Genomic DNA, 14,217 nt, shown 5'->3' with positions numbered 1-14,217 from the left:
TGACAGTGTTGCTCCTCCCATACACACAAGCTTTCAGACCCACTGACTCCACAGCTAGGGTGGCATCTACCAACACATACTAGCAGTGGCCAGAACCGAATGGGAATTGACAAACTGTGCAAATGTTAATACAGACAAATGGTTAGTTTCTAAAAGCAATTAGTCTACAACATTGAAACTATGGAGAGCTGGCACTTTATAAGTTAAAAAAATTGTTCCTTTACTCAAACTGCCTGCAATGGACATCTGGACCAAAGAGAAAGTTACACCATCCATACACACATTCTTACAAAAACAATACAGTAACTTGTGCATATCACTTGAATTTTTCATCATTCACTAATTAGTCATATTTACAATATTTTATGAAAAGTCAGGAGTGAAAGCAACAGGTTAAGTTCTAACTAACCATTTGGCATGAACTTTACCCCATAACTCTGTGTGACTGACTTATCTAATAAAGGGGAGAGAGGAAGAAAAAAAAAAAAAAAATCTGAAATGAGCTGGTGCAAACAGAATATCCACCACTTATGAAAAGGACACAACGGTTTTGTATTCATTTTGACTGCCCATGTCCTTAAACTATATGATACATATGCAACAAAATTAGTCAGAGGATCACAGCAAGGACCTAGGCTGCAATCTCTTCCAGAAATGAAAATTCATAGAGAAGACCTTTCAAAAGAAAGCAGCAGGAATCTGACAGTGGCAAAAGCATTGGTCCTGGGCATGTGACGAATATAAATGACCATTTTCAACATTTAAATGTAGTTTAGTTTATATTGAGCAAATCAAATGACAACTGAACAAGTGGAAAGATGTTGATAGCTTGTGAAAGCATGGCCAATGCAAGGAAGTGGGGTATGAGCATTTGTCCCAATAAAACCAGTGTGACACATTGTACCAATTTTTTTCCTCCAAAAAGCTGAGAAACTGGTAGAAAACATGTGTTCTTTCCTAAAAATGCTTCTCCATAGGTAGCTTTTGTAGACATTAAACATAAGCCTACATATTATGTGATGGGCAAAATTTAAATATATTTTAGCTATCCACATCCAGATTACATTTACATTAAATAAAAAAAAAAAAAAAAAACCCCTTAATAGCCTAGGTGTCAGAACGGGGGGGATAGGGACACACGCGCAAAAAAAAAAAAAAAAAAAAAAAAAACTGTCCTTGGCTGCATTAATATACTGCTGCTGCATATTTACCTGTGCACATAAGTGGTGGAAAACACTGTAAAAACAGGTCACATCTTTTGGATGTCAACGGCACCACATTTCCTTTGATTCAGTAGCAGAGAGCAGGAAGTGGATGCAGCCTCCTGGCTCTCCGATGGAGGAAAAATGTGTTTGACACCCTGATATTTTAACATAAACACAACAAAGCAGAACAGCAGAATTCTTATAGCAGCTAGAGAATTTATGGGCAATAAAAACAAAACACTGGTTTTGGAACCCCAAGTGTATAATAATACTAGGAAACTGCTTGGCAGCGAGGAAGCCGATTCCAGTGTTTAATGAGAAGAGCCAGTGTACACTGTGAACGCCCTCGTGAGCTGGCTACGTAAAGCACCAGAGCTCTGACTTAGCGCATTGGTGTATTGCAGTATGGATCCTATTCCTTGAAACATCACTTGGATTTAATGGTTTTACTCGGACAAAAAAAATAAATAAAAAACCCTGCGTACGCACGCATGCAATTTTGGACTGCTGTTTGGAATAACCTCAACATTTCTCCAATTAAGAACCGACATAAGGCTCGTCAGCTTCACGACAGCCAACATATTGAAAATTTCTCAAAGCACAGCAATCCAAAAGGAGGGCAATACACAAACTTTGTGCGCGTGCTGATAAAATTAAATAAGGTAAAAACCATCAACTTAAAACATCCCAAAGTTCTCCAGTGCCTTGCACATAATCAGTTGTGTGAACCATAGAAAGAGCCTCCTCATTCATGGAAGACTGTACAGCGCTGACCGCATCCTTGTTGGACTGTGACAAAAACGGTTTAATATGTTGAGAAGATTAAAAGGAAAGCATTAAATATCCGTCACTTAATGAGGACCTGAGGCTTTGTTCAAAGTCCGGGGCTGTCCGCAGTCGCTCCTGTGTTGCGGCTGCGGCAGGTTGGGCCGCTGAGGAGAGCCGAAGGAGCACCGGGGGGGCACGCGTCTGAGGGGGGAGACTGGGAAGGTGCTGTGGAGCTCTGCTAACTTGCCGTGGCATTTCAGAAGAATTAAACGAGAGTCCCCAGATTGGTCTGTACCGAAACAAACACAGATGCAGTACAATGCCAGTCAGATATTAAAATATGCAACGTTTCCAGTGCGGTGGTGGGTGAACTGTAGACATCCAGCGGGCTTTGTTTCCAGAACTCACCAGCTGTGCTGCTCTTACACACCATTGCGGGCGCTTGAGCCGTGACCTTTCGACCTCATATGCTGCATGGACCCCAGCTGCAAGGGAGGAAAAGCATGTTACACAGAGGTCAAAGGTCATTTCCTGGGACACCCTTTTCCTCAGTTCTGTAGAACTAGTTGGAGATTTGCTGTTTCTAATCATTTCTGGTCCCAAGCTATACAAGTCACATATAAAATATGAATAATATCCTTTAAAAAAAATTCCGGTAATTAATACTGCAAAAAAGCCAATCATTTGGGAACGTCAAATTTCTTATCCATCATGAGACTGGTAGAAATAGCGTAATTGTAAATTGACATGAAGGCAACAGCTACATCGAACTGCATTATTTTAATCAGCCCCGAAATCCCAACTGCTCTGTTTATTGTTCTTCCTGAACAAAGGACAATAGTTCTTCCAATTCCACAGTTCCTCTATAAGCTTGTGAACAGTCATCAGCCAGAAAAAGAACAGGAAACTGAGAAAAGAAGCACAGGCCAGTGGATAAGAGGCCAAAGGAGCGCTGTTAACCAACACAAGACAAAAGCACTCTTGCGTTTTCCCCCTCAACGAAAAATTACGACAGAATTGTGAAGGCTTGTGATTCACTGGGGTTAAGAACCAAATGAGCTTCTATGAAGTGTCACATTCTGCAGCAGGATCATCTACCACGAGTTGTGCACAAGACAAGCTGGTGCATGTTCGCAGTCTGACACCACACCCATCTCCAGCACCTTCCATGACATCACAGGTATTCTGTGTAGCAACAACCAAAAATATTCATTTTTCAACACTTGCGCAACTAAGGCACAATAAACTGAGAGGAGGGAGAGCCCTGTGTGAAAGGGCATTTGTCAGAGACACCGAGTTCCATATAAAGCTCACTTTTTCTGCGATATCACAATGAAATTTAATTCCAGAACAACATGGTACGCAGTCATCTTCTTGACAACGTAGCGGGTGGTGGTGTATCGGTTAGAAAAACAGAGCCAGACGGAGAGAAATTCTGTACTGCCTTTCATTGAGATGCTTACTTTGTACTAAAGACCAAAAGAACTGCCATCCGTATTATCAAGGAACAAAAGTATAACGGGGGGGGGAAAAAAAAAAAAAAAAAAAGTCTGAAAATCATATTGAACGACTAACATAACATGTAAGCATTCTGTACAGTATCTGAAATATGACAAACTAGAATAAAGTTGTTTTCTGAGGGTGAGTTTAAGCTCCCCTCTGACAGCAGCTCTAACAGTGGATTATACCAAATATCCTCAGTACAGATGAGTTACTGAATACCAACACATTCCAAACCCTCTAGCTGATGGTTTTGTTGCTATGGAAGCATAACAAGTTTCCCCTACGTCGCCTCTAATATGGTACTTTGCATCATGTTCCAAAGGACAGCCCTGTGTTTTACGTTACATACATTCCAGCGTAGATGTATATTGTACATGTATGTGTGTATATATATGAAAGGAAATGAAACGATGGGTGGAGCTCAGGCCACTTCTGGGACCCTGAAGCAGAGGGTGGATGGGAAGTCTTGTGTTCTCTAAATGACAGAGGCCCTTTCAGTCGACATGCACACTCATTCAGCTGTGGCTCTGCTACTGTGTCTCTGCCAGCATCCTGACACAGCTCTCAGGAAGGGGCTCTATTTTAAGGCTCGTTTCACTGGGATGTTTCCATCTCCTGCCCCAGCATAATCTCATGTACAACAGGGTCCATGGTGAGGCAGCAATGGCACCGAGCTGGGCAGCTGCAGAGGCCAAAAGGCGTATTTTCCAGAGAAGGAGGCCTATTCAGAGCCAGGATGGGAGATGTTCCATTTAGTGTTGAGTCTCTAAGGCACCTTCAAACCACAACGCAGCAAAGCAAGTGACCTAGCAAGACAACACGACCCACAGCTTTACGCATCACGGTAGGGTCAACACACAAACTTTAATGCAATGAATCCCAACCCCTTGTCTGAAATTTATGCCGTTTCATTTATTATTTCTGATATCTCTGTAAGGCCTGTTTTCAGGGTTTGCATCCCTGTTGAAGTACTTTTGCCCAAAAACATTAACAAAACATGCAGGTACACATGCAACATGCAGAAATCAGTAGCAAAGAGAGGAAAACCACCCCTAACCTAAATAGGGATTTTTTTTATAATAGCAGTGATGTAAAAGTGTTTAAATTGTGTGACTGGTCATATCCTGCGACTGAGATGAACAGGCTGGTTTTGCAATGGATTCAAGCATTTTATAGACAGTATGCAGCTTTGCACCTCATGAAAAGTTGTGCACACTAGCCAGAAAAAGTTTGGAGAAAGAAAGAACGAACAAAAAGAACGAACTAGATAATCATTCATCAGTGTCTCTGGATCCTGGAGTGATGCTATAGGGGAAACACTTTTGGTTCTATGGGAACCTCACAGAAGGCAGTGCTACTCATTTTTAAGTACTCATCAAAGCGGAAGCGTAAAACAGTGGCACTGTTCCTGGTGTGGAAAAGTCTGAATAGACATTGTTTACACAATACATGCTTTGTTCTTTCTAACCAACATTTGTAGACAGATCAAATACAAATCTGCTCGTTCAAATATTAAACAAGAAATTTTAAAGGTGTAGTTAAAGGGTAGTGTAGTGGTTAGAGCAGCTGCCTTTGGACCCAAAGGTCACCGGTTCGAATCTCATCTCTGGCTGTAATACCCTTGAGCAAGGTACTTACCCAAAATTGGTCCATAAAAAATTATCCAGCTTATAAATCAGTAAATAACTGTAAATAGATTAACACTAAGTTACTTTGGAGAAAAGTGTGTAAATGGGCAACTCGAGGATTTTTTAAATAAGGTGGCACTGGGGGAACAAGAACCAGTCAGGGGGCCCCATGGATGGGCGGGGGGGGGGGGTGGGGTGTTTGGCGGGATGTTAGCTAAGCTACCGATGTAATATAATGGCTCTTGGGAGCTTTTCGAACCCGTTATACCCGCGAGGGTCGTCTTTACTAGGGCAACTGAGCTCCAGTACTGTTGCTCTTATCTGGAGTTCACGTATGCATATTATTGCTGCAGAGAAAGACAACACCTCAATCCACATATTTCAAAATATATAACTGAGTGTGTACATACTATGAACAGAGACGTGGTCTACGGTCGACTCTTGTCTCTCCTCCCCTTTGGAAAAACATGGTACTGTGACTCTGCATCGCAAATCAGGCAGTGATTGATAGCACTCTGATCCAATGGCGTTGAGCACTGACACTACTCTAGCCCAACGGTGTTGGGGGGAGGTCACTGGGGGGCTGGTACCACCCCGTGTCATCCCTATAGACACCCCCCTGCAGCTAAATGAATAAATGTAAAGATGCAACCCAGCAACTTTAAAAACAGGGAGGATAGGACCTAAACCAAGGATCAAGACACCTGAACCTGTCTCCTGAGCTGTTTTTTGCCAACTCATCATTGAAGGGCTCTTTTCTGGGCATTGCCAAACGCTGTCAATGACAAGCTGTTCGCTGCACCACTCTGTGCAGTTACCTAGGCTGCTTTCTACACACCAAGTTGGGATGAAAGAACTTCTTGAAAACAACACACTGCTTGAGTGTCTGCCAAGGCACCTGAGACTATTGTATGTGCTGTACCTGCCCCACCCAGCTTCTTTGCATCTTACACAATTCCTGGGATACGAGCAAGCCACGTACAACAACAAGTCAGTATTTCATACAGCACACAAACTAATCTATTAGGACAATGAATGTTTTGATTAAGTAAACACACAGACAAAAAGAAGGTCAGACCACAGAATAATGATTGCTAATCAATCCTACATAATTGTTATGGTGGATAATCCTACATAATTAACCTCAATCTCCAACTCCCATCTGACAGATAGGAGTAAGTAAACAAACATGTCCAGCTGGTAGAAATCTCACGGATAAATCAAAGTCCTTCACTGCTACAATAGGGTGTCTGGGAAAAAGGGGAAAAAAAACCACCCAACCTAGCAAACATACTCAAGTCACAAGAGAATGAGTGGTAGAAATGATCTCCAGCTGGGGCACAAAAATGAAGTTACAAATTATGGTAGGGTTTATTTCCATCACATCTGAGAAGCACCTTGAGAAAAACACGTTACACCATCAAAAATTAAGATGTTATTCACTTCTTACATGATCTCAGACAAGTGACCTACAACTGCTGAATCAACTTATGTTTGGGAGGAAAAAGAAAAAACTTACTGTCTTCATATGAAGTCAATTTGCAGTTTTATCCACAAGAAACAATCTGAAGTACTATTATGCAAATTAAAGGAAGTAGTTCTGAAGTTTTGTAACAAGAGGACTCACTTCAACATTCTAAATGAAAGTGATTTTTGGTATGTAGTTAACAAGATCCAATAACAGCTTAACTGCTGAGCAAGAAAAGCCAGAGATCCCAAAATACTACAGTAGGGAGAAGGGGCCCAGATCCAGTGCAAAGCTGTCAAATCACTGTAAAGCCAAAGCCTTATCTGTGTGTTGGGAAAAGTACTATCTTAAGTGTTCTCTTACCGGAGGCATCCCCCCAGCCATTTCTCCCGAGCCGACGTGTGTCAAGTGGACAAAGTTCATGGGCTCCCCGATCATGCTGCGGTCAATCTTTCTCCTCTTCTTTTTCTGAAACAGAAACAAAAAGTGCTGTCACCACCGTACAGGTCGCAGTCTTCTATCATGTGCTCAGATGCAGCGTGAAGTCCCTCTGCCAACCTGTTAAACAGAATGACTTGCAAAGTTTACAGTTTAACCTAGCTGAGCCACCAATTTCTTACACAGGCATCCAAGCTATGGACTTTCCTTAAAGCCACAACTGTCAACTTCAGTCTTAACAGGCAACATTTACCAAAGAGCACAAATGACAGCAAATATCTGGCAGCTGCCACCTGAAAGGGGAAATACTCTATAGCCCAGCATATACTTGCTGTTATATGCATTACTCAGGAACATGATCAAAGATGGCAGTTTTACTTGTTTTGGCAAAAACAGTGGTATATACAACCCTGATACTATAACTGCAGCCCACTCAATTTCAGTTAGTTATGGTCCAATTAATTTATAAGAACTCTCCAAATACTACACCTTCAGAAATGTTACTTGCGAGGTGCATTTTAACAAGTAAAAGACTTTGTATACAGATATAAGCATGCTTAAAATATTTATGTTTGGATCCAAATCAAGTGAAGCTTAAAGGCTTTGTGAAAACATGGAGGAAAAAAAATACATAAGTTATAAATTGAAAATTACATATGTGTTGAAGAACATAGCAATTCCAGTCGAACCCACTTTCTTCCCAACAATGGAAAACAGGATTAAACTTTAAAAAGCAGGAAGGGGGGGGGGCAGCTTGCATCATACCCAACCAGTCAACTTCCTCTACCCTGAGCCCTTGTTCATTGTTGGCGTCTACAATGCCAAGCGGGAACAAAAAGTTGCACATGACAACGCTTCCCTGAACTGAGCATGGGTCAAATGTCTGCTAAACATCAGAACACTTTGCTGTGTGTGTGTGTGTTCAGGGCTGCAAGGCCAAGTACTGAGGTCTGCCAGCCAGCATTGGGAGTGTGGGGATCCCTGGAGGGCAGTTCTTTTCCTTGTTATCCACATCAGTCCCTGGCACCAGATTACAGAGGAAGTCTGTACATGGTGCTGGACAAACATACACGAAAAACACAAGGCAACCTGATAAAGCGCTGCACCAAGGTGATTTATGTGTATGCTGAGTAAATTTTCCTAGCCTAGGAAGTCTAAAACGCAAGTTACCAGAACACCGGAGACTTTTGAAACGTCACCAGCATATTTGGGTTTAATCAAGTCCAGGTTGTACATGTGCAGTCAAAAAAAAAAAAAAAAAAAAAAAAACTGGAAAGTGAAACAGTAAACTCTGAATATATTGTGGAAGCGAGTTTGATAGGCACACTGCAGATATACATAAATAAAGCTGTAAGCACAATGATATTTCAATGAATTCCTACTGGCCCAAACAATTGTACATGCTTTGCTGAAAGATTTTTTTTTTTTTTTCTGCATACGGCACCCGCCGTAGGATGCTGTGGCATTCAACCACAGAGCAGTCTTTGTTCAACCCCGTTTCACGTTTGGGTCTTCTTGCAGATATGTATTTATGCTTGTGTAAATAGCTCCTGTGATTTCAATATGTGGGTCACCCACTTAGCAAATTATCGAAAAACGGTAATACATATTTGCCAACTCGGTCTCGTTACTAGTCTGACCCATTTAAGACTACGCATAATTACACGTTTAAATGGAAACTCCATGCATACTTTCTCGGCACATGGAGGACTACATACCGGAAAAGGAAAAGTTACAATATAAAATGGGATAATAGTCATTAACAGACTATGACTTTCAAGATCCTAAAAAGAACTAGATTAAAAAAAACTGGATATAGTACATTAATCTCAAGGAACATGCAGAATTTATGACAAAATGCTACAGGAGCACAAGATACTGAAATAGAAACTTACCGGTGGGGGCTTGGCCACAACGCAGCAGCCCATCTTGTGCCAGAATTCGCTCATCCCGGGCATCTGCAGATTTAATCCCCTGCTCCCTCCAGCTGCCCTACTGGCAGTCAAAGGTGTGGCAAAAACCAAGCCAACTATTCTTCAAAAATCCTGAAAGTTCATCTAAATAAAATCCATTCAAAAAAAATAAAATGAGGGTGGGGGGAAGAAAAAAAAAAAAAAAAAAAAAAAAAAAAAAAAAAGTCAGTCAAACTCCTGACCCATCCTTCAACCAGGTCCTCTGTACCGTGGTCTTCCTGAGCCTCCAAATCCTATCCACGCAGTCTTCCCAGCAGTTGCTACCTTGCCTTTTTTTTCAGAATTCGACTGACTCTAGGTGGACCTGTTGAGGCAAAACAAATTCCATCGGTTGACTGCTGAAAGGGGAAGGGAGGAATCACATGAAGAAACACCAGCATCGTCACATACTGGTTAGGACTCTGAGTCAGACTAAACGCATCTGAATTATTTAAAATCATGCTTCAAGCGGGGGGGGGACGGACGGACGGACTTGTTAAAGACTCATTCTTTGATGATTGCTTAAATCAATGGATCAGCACATCCCCTAAAAAGTACATTTTAAGCATCAATCTTTATTACCGTACTGGTAATAGATAGGATGACCACTACACTTATTCCATGCAGTAAATGGTTATATAAAAAAGGGGTTTCTTTCTATTAGAAGCAAAGCTGCCATTACGGTTATAGACACAGGCCTGTAACCTGAAGGTTCCTGCTGTACCAAATCAATTGCCCCAGAACAATATGCAGCTGTGTACAGATACCGTTCAAAGCAACAAATAAATTACATCTGGCTAAATGTCTACAAAGACATAAAATGCCTTATTTATTTATAGCCTTGTCTGTCAGTAAAAAGTCATCAAAATTATAAAATTTTTACTTGCTTCCAAATGTACAATTTGCCAGTTTTGGGGATTAAATTTTCAACTTGTTTCTCAAACAGCCTTGTAATTTTTACTTTCCCACAGAGCCCCAGAGAAAACAGGGGGGGAAAAAAAAAAGTATTTAACTGTTCCACGTACACATTACCCACAAAGCAGCAAAGATCATTCTGGTATATTGTACTGATTAGCATAAAGCATTGTGTCGTCATGGTTTCATTCTAGCCATACATTCTACACAAGTATGCCAATGCAAAGCTCACAATATGCATATGTAATCTGCAAGTTTACTTCTCACTACACACCTTTATCCACCCCAGTAACACTAACTGGGAGTTACCCAAGGAATGTCTGAACACACACCTTATTTCATGCCTCATTTACTCATTCAAAATTGCAACTTCAGTGATTTAAAAAAAAAGTCAGACCCCAGGAAAAGTATATATATTTTTACAAAACTGATATAAAGCAAAGGACATAACCACCAGTGATAATGTGCCATTATACAAATGGTTTTCAATCAGCATGGGGGAAGGAAGAAAAAAAAAAAATTTTTTGAAGCAGCAAGAGAGGTCAACAAGATAGAGAGCCTAAAATGAGGGAAGGGGGGGAGGGGGGAAAAAAAAAAAAAAAAAAAAAAAAAAAAAAAAAAAGGTGAGACAGGAATCACTAGAAGCACTTTTCATGAGCTTCAACTGTTCTCCAGGAGTTTAAATGAGGTTTAAAAACTACATATACCACTCCCACTCCCTTTCATATAGCTTTTGTGATTCTCTCGGGAGTACAACTCTACCGAATGGCAATATGGACAGGCAAATCTGAACTAGTGTAAGAGGTTTTAATGGAATTTATTTTTAAAATGTGAAGATTAAGACTAGTGCAGCATGGAAACATACAAGACGGCAAATAAGCAAATAAAAGTGATGCATGAAAAGGGAGAAAAATCACCTGGGGAGGCATTCTGACAATAAGACTTTTGTACATGCTTGGGCAGTTGGCACTGATCAAATTACCAGCAGACTGCATTCACTGTCAATGCTGTGAAACATTTAGCAGCTTAAAAAAAAAAAAGTTAAACTCCAACATCTCTGACTTGTCCATTTAAATAATGTGAGCAGGAATGTAGGGTTTCAAGTTATCCCAAATCTTCCCTTTGTGCCAACAGATTAGTAATTATAGCAAAGGCCATGAGTCCTCCAACCATAACCATAATGATTCAAAGGAACCAAGAGTCATCAGTTCCTGGTAAAACATGTAGACTAAACACCAGCAAACACAACAATCAAAAACCACTGCAACCCCATGTAGGACAGCAGAATCTGGAAAATGGTATTTAAGGTCATAAGCATGAAAATGACTGAAAAGGCCTGTAGGAACTTTTGAAAACGTACTACTTTAGCTAATGCCTTTGAGACAAACTGTCAGACTGGTGTGGTAAGCCACCTCCAATGATTTACGCATTCATACAACAGGACAAGGATTTGAACCAGTAACTAGATGACAAAACTGCAAATTTTTCTACAAAAAAAAAAAAAAAAAAAACCGTACTGATATGGTAAGTACTGATAACCTGGGCATACGATGGTAAAATGCATGAACACTGGATTCATCTTTTAAATAATGCTGACCAAACGTCCAGTGAGGCACTTGAGCGGCTGCTCTTCGGGCGGATGAGTATGGACTTTGTTGCTCCGAGAACTCGGATGCACCGAGGTGCGGGACACATAGGCAAGAAAGAATAAACATCTATTTCCACGTTACTAAACTGGTAAGTGTTTACACACAGGGAGAGAATGTAAATCCGGTCCAGTACGAACTAATACCTGGATTTCCCCTTTATGAAAACAAGGGACGGACACACACACACACACAGTACCACCCTGTCCAGGTTTGAGGAGGGCAGGCAGGGAGGGTCCTCTCACAAACACATGCCGCTCGCTTCCTATATTTATTTTCATCTCAGAAACACATAAACACCGACTTGGCTTTCTGTGTGTGGGACAACTGAGGGGAAACGTTTGAAGAGGACAGACAGAGGTGGAATAATTAGGACTTTCAGGGTACCTGTGTGTGTTGCTCACCTGCTCCATACAGCAGGAGGAAGGAGCACATACTGCATAGAGAACTACACTGACTATGTAATGGATGAGTGACCCATTGTAAGTAGTGTATCTAGCAGTGTAAGTCACCGCAGTGAATAAGGTGTGGGCTGATAACACTACATAACATCCATTGGAAGTTGCCTTGGAGAAAAGCGTCTGTTAAAAAGCTGTCTCACAGCACCTGCGTGGTGGGAGAGGACGTGGGTTTCATCCCTGCTCAGTCTATGTGGAGTTTGCATGTTCTCCCTGTGTCTGTGGGGGTTTCCTCCAGGTGCTCTGGTTTCCTCCCACAGTTCAAAGACATGCTGTTCAGGTTCCCCCATAGCGCGCGAGTGACAAGAGTGTGTTTCACTGATGTATGAATGCGTGAGCCAGTGCAAGTAGTGTGTCTAGCAGTGTAAGTCACCGCAGTGAATAAGGTGTGTGGGTTCATAACTACAGTTCATTGGAAGTTACTTTGGAGGAAAGCATGCAAATGATGGGGGGCCCATGAGGGAGTCCCCGCCTCCTCGTTCCTTAACCCTACAAACCCTATAAAATAAACGTGTTTTTAATTAGATGCAAAAGAAACGCCACTTACAGAATGAAGAGCTTAGCGCTTCATATTTGGCAACTTCTTCAGCTGATCCCGTCATAAGCCAGTGGGAAACCAGACTTCTGCTTACTTTAAAATTACCTGCCTGGTCAATTTTGGGCTTTCCCACCTTTCCAGTCAACTCTTCAAGGCTTAAGGACGTCGTTACGCGGAACTCCAGCGAACTGAGAAGCAGCTCAGTTGTCGGCACTCGGGGCTCCGCGTCCAAGCTGAATAAGGGCTGTAAACCCTCCAGAAAACATACAAAAAAAGCGCACGGACAAGCCGCAAGCGAGACGAGTTCGCTGATCGGCGCTTAAGAACAAGAACGAAGCTGCATGTTTAAAAGTACAACTGAAGTTCACGACCTGTGTGTATTGTAACCACACACACACACACACACACACACACACACACACACACACACACACACACACACACACACAACATCCACTCTGTTACATATATAAAACAGATTTTCCTCCCTTGTCGTATAGCTTATACATTGTATTTACCTGGGCAGTTGGGTCGAAACAGCAGGTTTGTCCGCGTTAAAAAAAAAAAAAAAAAAAAAAAAAACGAACTTTGAGCGAGCAGATCTCCTTCCGCTCCCTCTTCTCCTCCACGTTCGCCCGTTCTGCGCGCGTCTCCAGCCGCCGGTTGAGGTGTGGTTCACTTTTCAATGAGGAAACTGCGCTTCCATACGGGACTCTTTTAGACTCTTTTCCGGCACTTAGCGACCCCACTGGTGAATCCTGGTACTGCGGGCCAAGTCTGGGGAACTAGTGCACGCAGTTCCGGCACCGTATGAAGATATAACTTAAAAAATTAAATGGAAGACTTCATAAATGTAAAAACAGTCTCGGAGCCCACGGCATACGTTGTCATTACCCGAAAGACCGACGTGCCCGGTGCACGAGCGAGCGCGAGCGCATCGCCTGCACGGTCGCTTGTCTGTGTCTGTGTTACCGTCACCGTGAACCCGCGGCAGCGCTGATAAAGACACCGAACAAAGGTGTCTTTTAACACAAGTGCCCGGAACTGCCACAATATAACACGACTGTTCCCTCAGCTGCCGCGACAAAAAAAAAAAAAACAAAACAAAAAAAAACCTGCAGGCTGCCTGGCTCGTTAACACAGACAACAAGAACTATGAACACTTGGGAGTTCCTTATGCTACGTGATAAATTGAATACTTAAAGATTTACGTTCAGTTTACTCTCAAGTCTGTTAAAAAAAATCGTCTTTTTAGGTTTTACAAGACACACCTCAAACAAAGTGGACATAACCTGGTGTCACTCAAACATTAAACACTGTGACTATTCACGACAGTTTTCATTGCAGTTGGGAGCATCTGATTTACTAGTATCAGTCATACTTGTCTTTTTGCGATTACACTGACATTGTCTATAAAATTAAAACTGTCTGTGTTTTGTGTGTCAAGGTCGAGCACCCGCAGAGGAATTACATCTATTCTATGCAAGAGAGTGCAAAGATTATTATTCAGCAACCAGCTTTTTCCAATGAACCTGTTTTCCTACATGTATCGCTTTAATAATTACTTATTAAAGGAGAAAGGCTAAAATAGTACTGGAAACTTCTGATCATGTGAAATTTGTTTGCCCAGCAAAGTAATGTGGTCCAGAGGAGCACCAGCGCTCTTTAACGACAGGGATACCGATACTGGGCGCTGTC

General features: G+C 41.8%; 1 protein-coding gene across 2 annotated transcripts; it reads right to left on the bottom strand.

Annotated features, from left to right (window-relative positions):
* Nucleotides 1-1,488: 1,488 nt before the first annotated feature.
* Nucleotides 1,489-13,059, bottom strand: LOC108941906 (CDC42 small effector protein 1-like). 2 transcript variants are annotated; one of them, XM_018764819.2, is made up of 5 exons: nt 13,038-13,059; nt 8,906-9,067; nt 6,936-7,040; nt 2,382-2,458; nt 1,489-2,262 (listed from the first exon to the last, which is right to left on the bottom strand). In XM_018764819.2, exons 2-4 carry the CDS (start codon nt 8,966-8,968, stop codon nt 2,396-2,398), a joined length of 231 nt encoding a protein of 76 aa, XP_018620335.1. In that variant the 5' UTR covers nt 8,969-9,067; nt 13,038-13,059; the 3' UTR covers nt 1,489-2,262; nt 2,382-2,395. The 2 variants fall into 2 exon arrangements, with proteins under 2 accessions (XP_018620335.1, XP_018620334.1); XM_018764818.2 differs by lacking the exon at nt 13,038-13,059 and having other exon boundaries at nt 8,906-9,120.
* Nucleotides 13,060-14,217: the final 1,158 nt, after the last annotated feature.

The sequence above is a fragment of the Scleropages formosus genome, chromosome 18 (genome assembly GCF_900964775.1).
Source record: "Scleropages formosus chromosome 18, fSclFor1.1, whole genome shotgun sequence".
Lineage (NCBI taxonomy): Eukaryota > Metazoa > Chordata > Actinopteri > Osteoglossiformes > Osteoglossidae > Scleropages > Scleropages formosus.
Note: the sequence above shows the minus strand (reverse complement) of the source record. Positions and strands in the feature narration are given on the sequence as shown.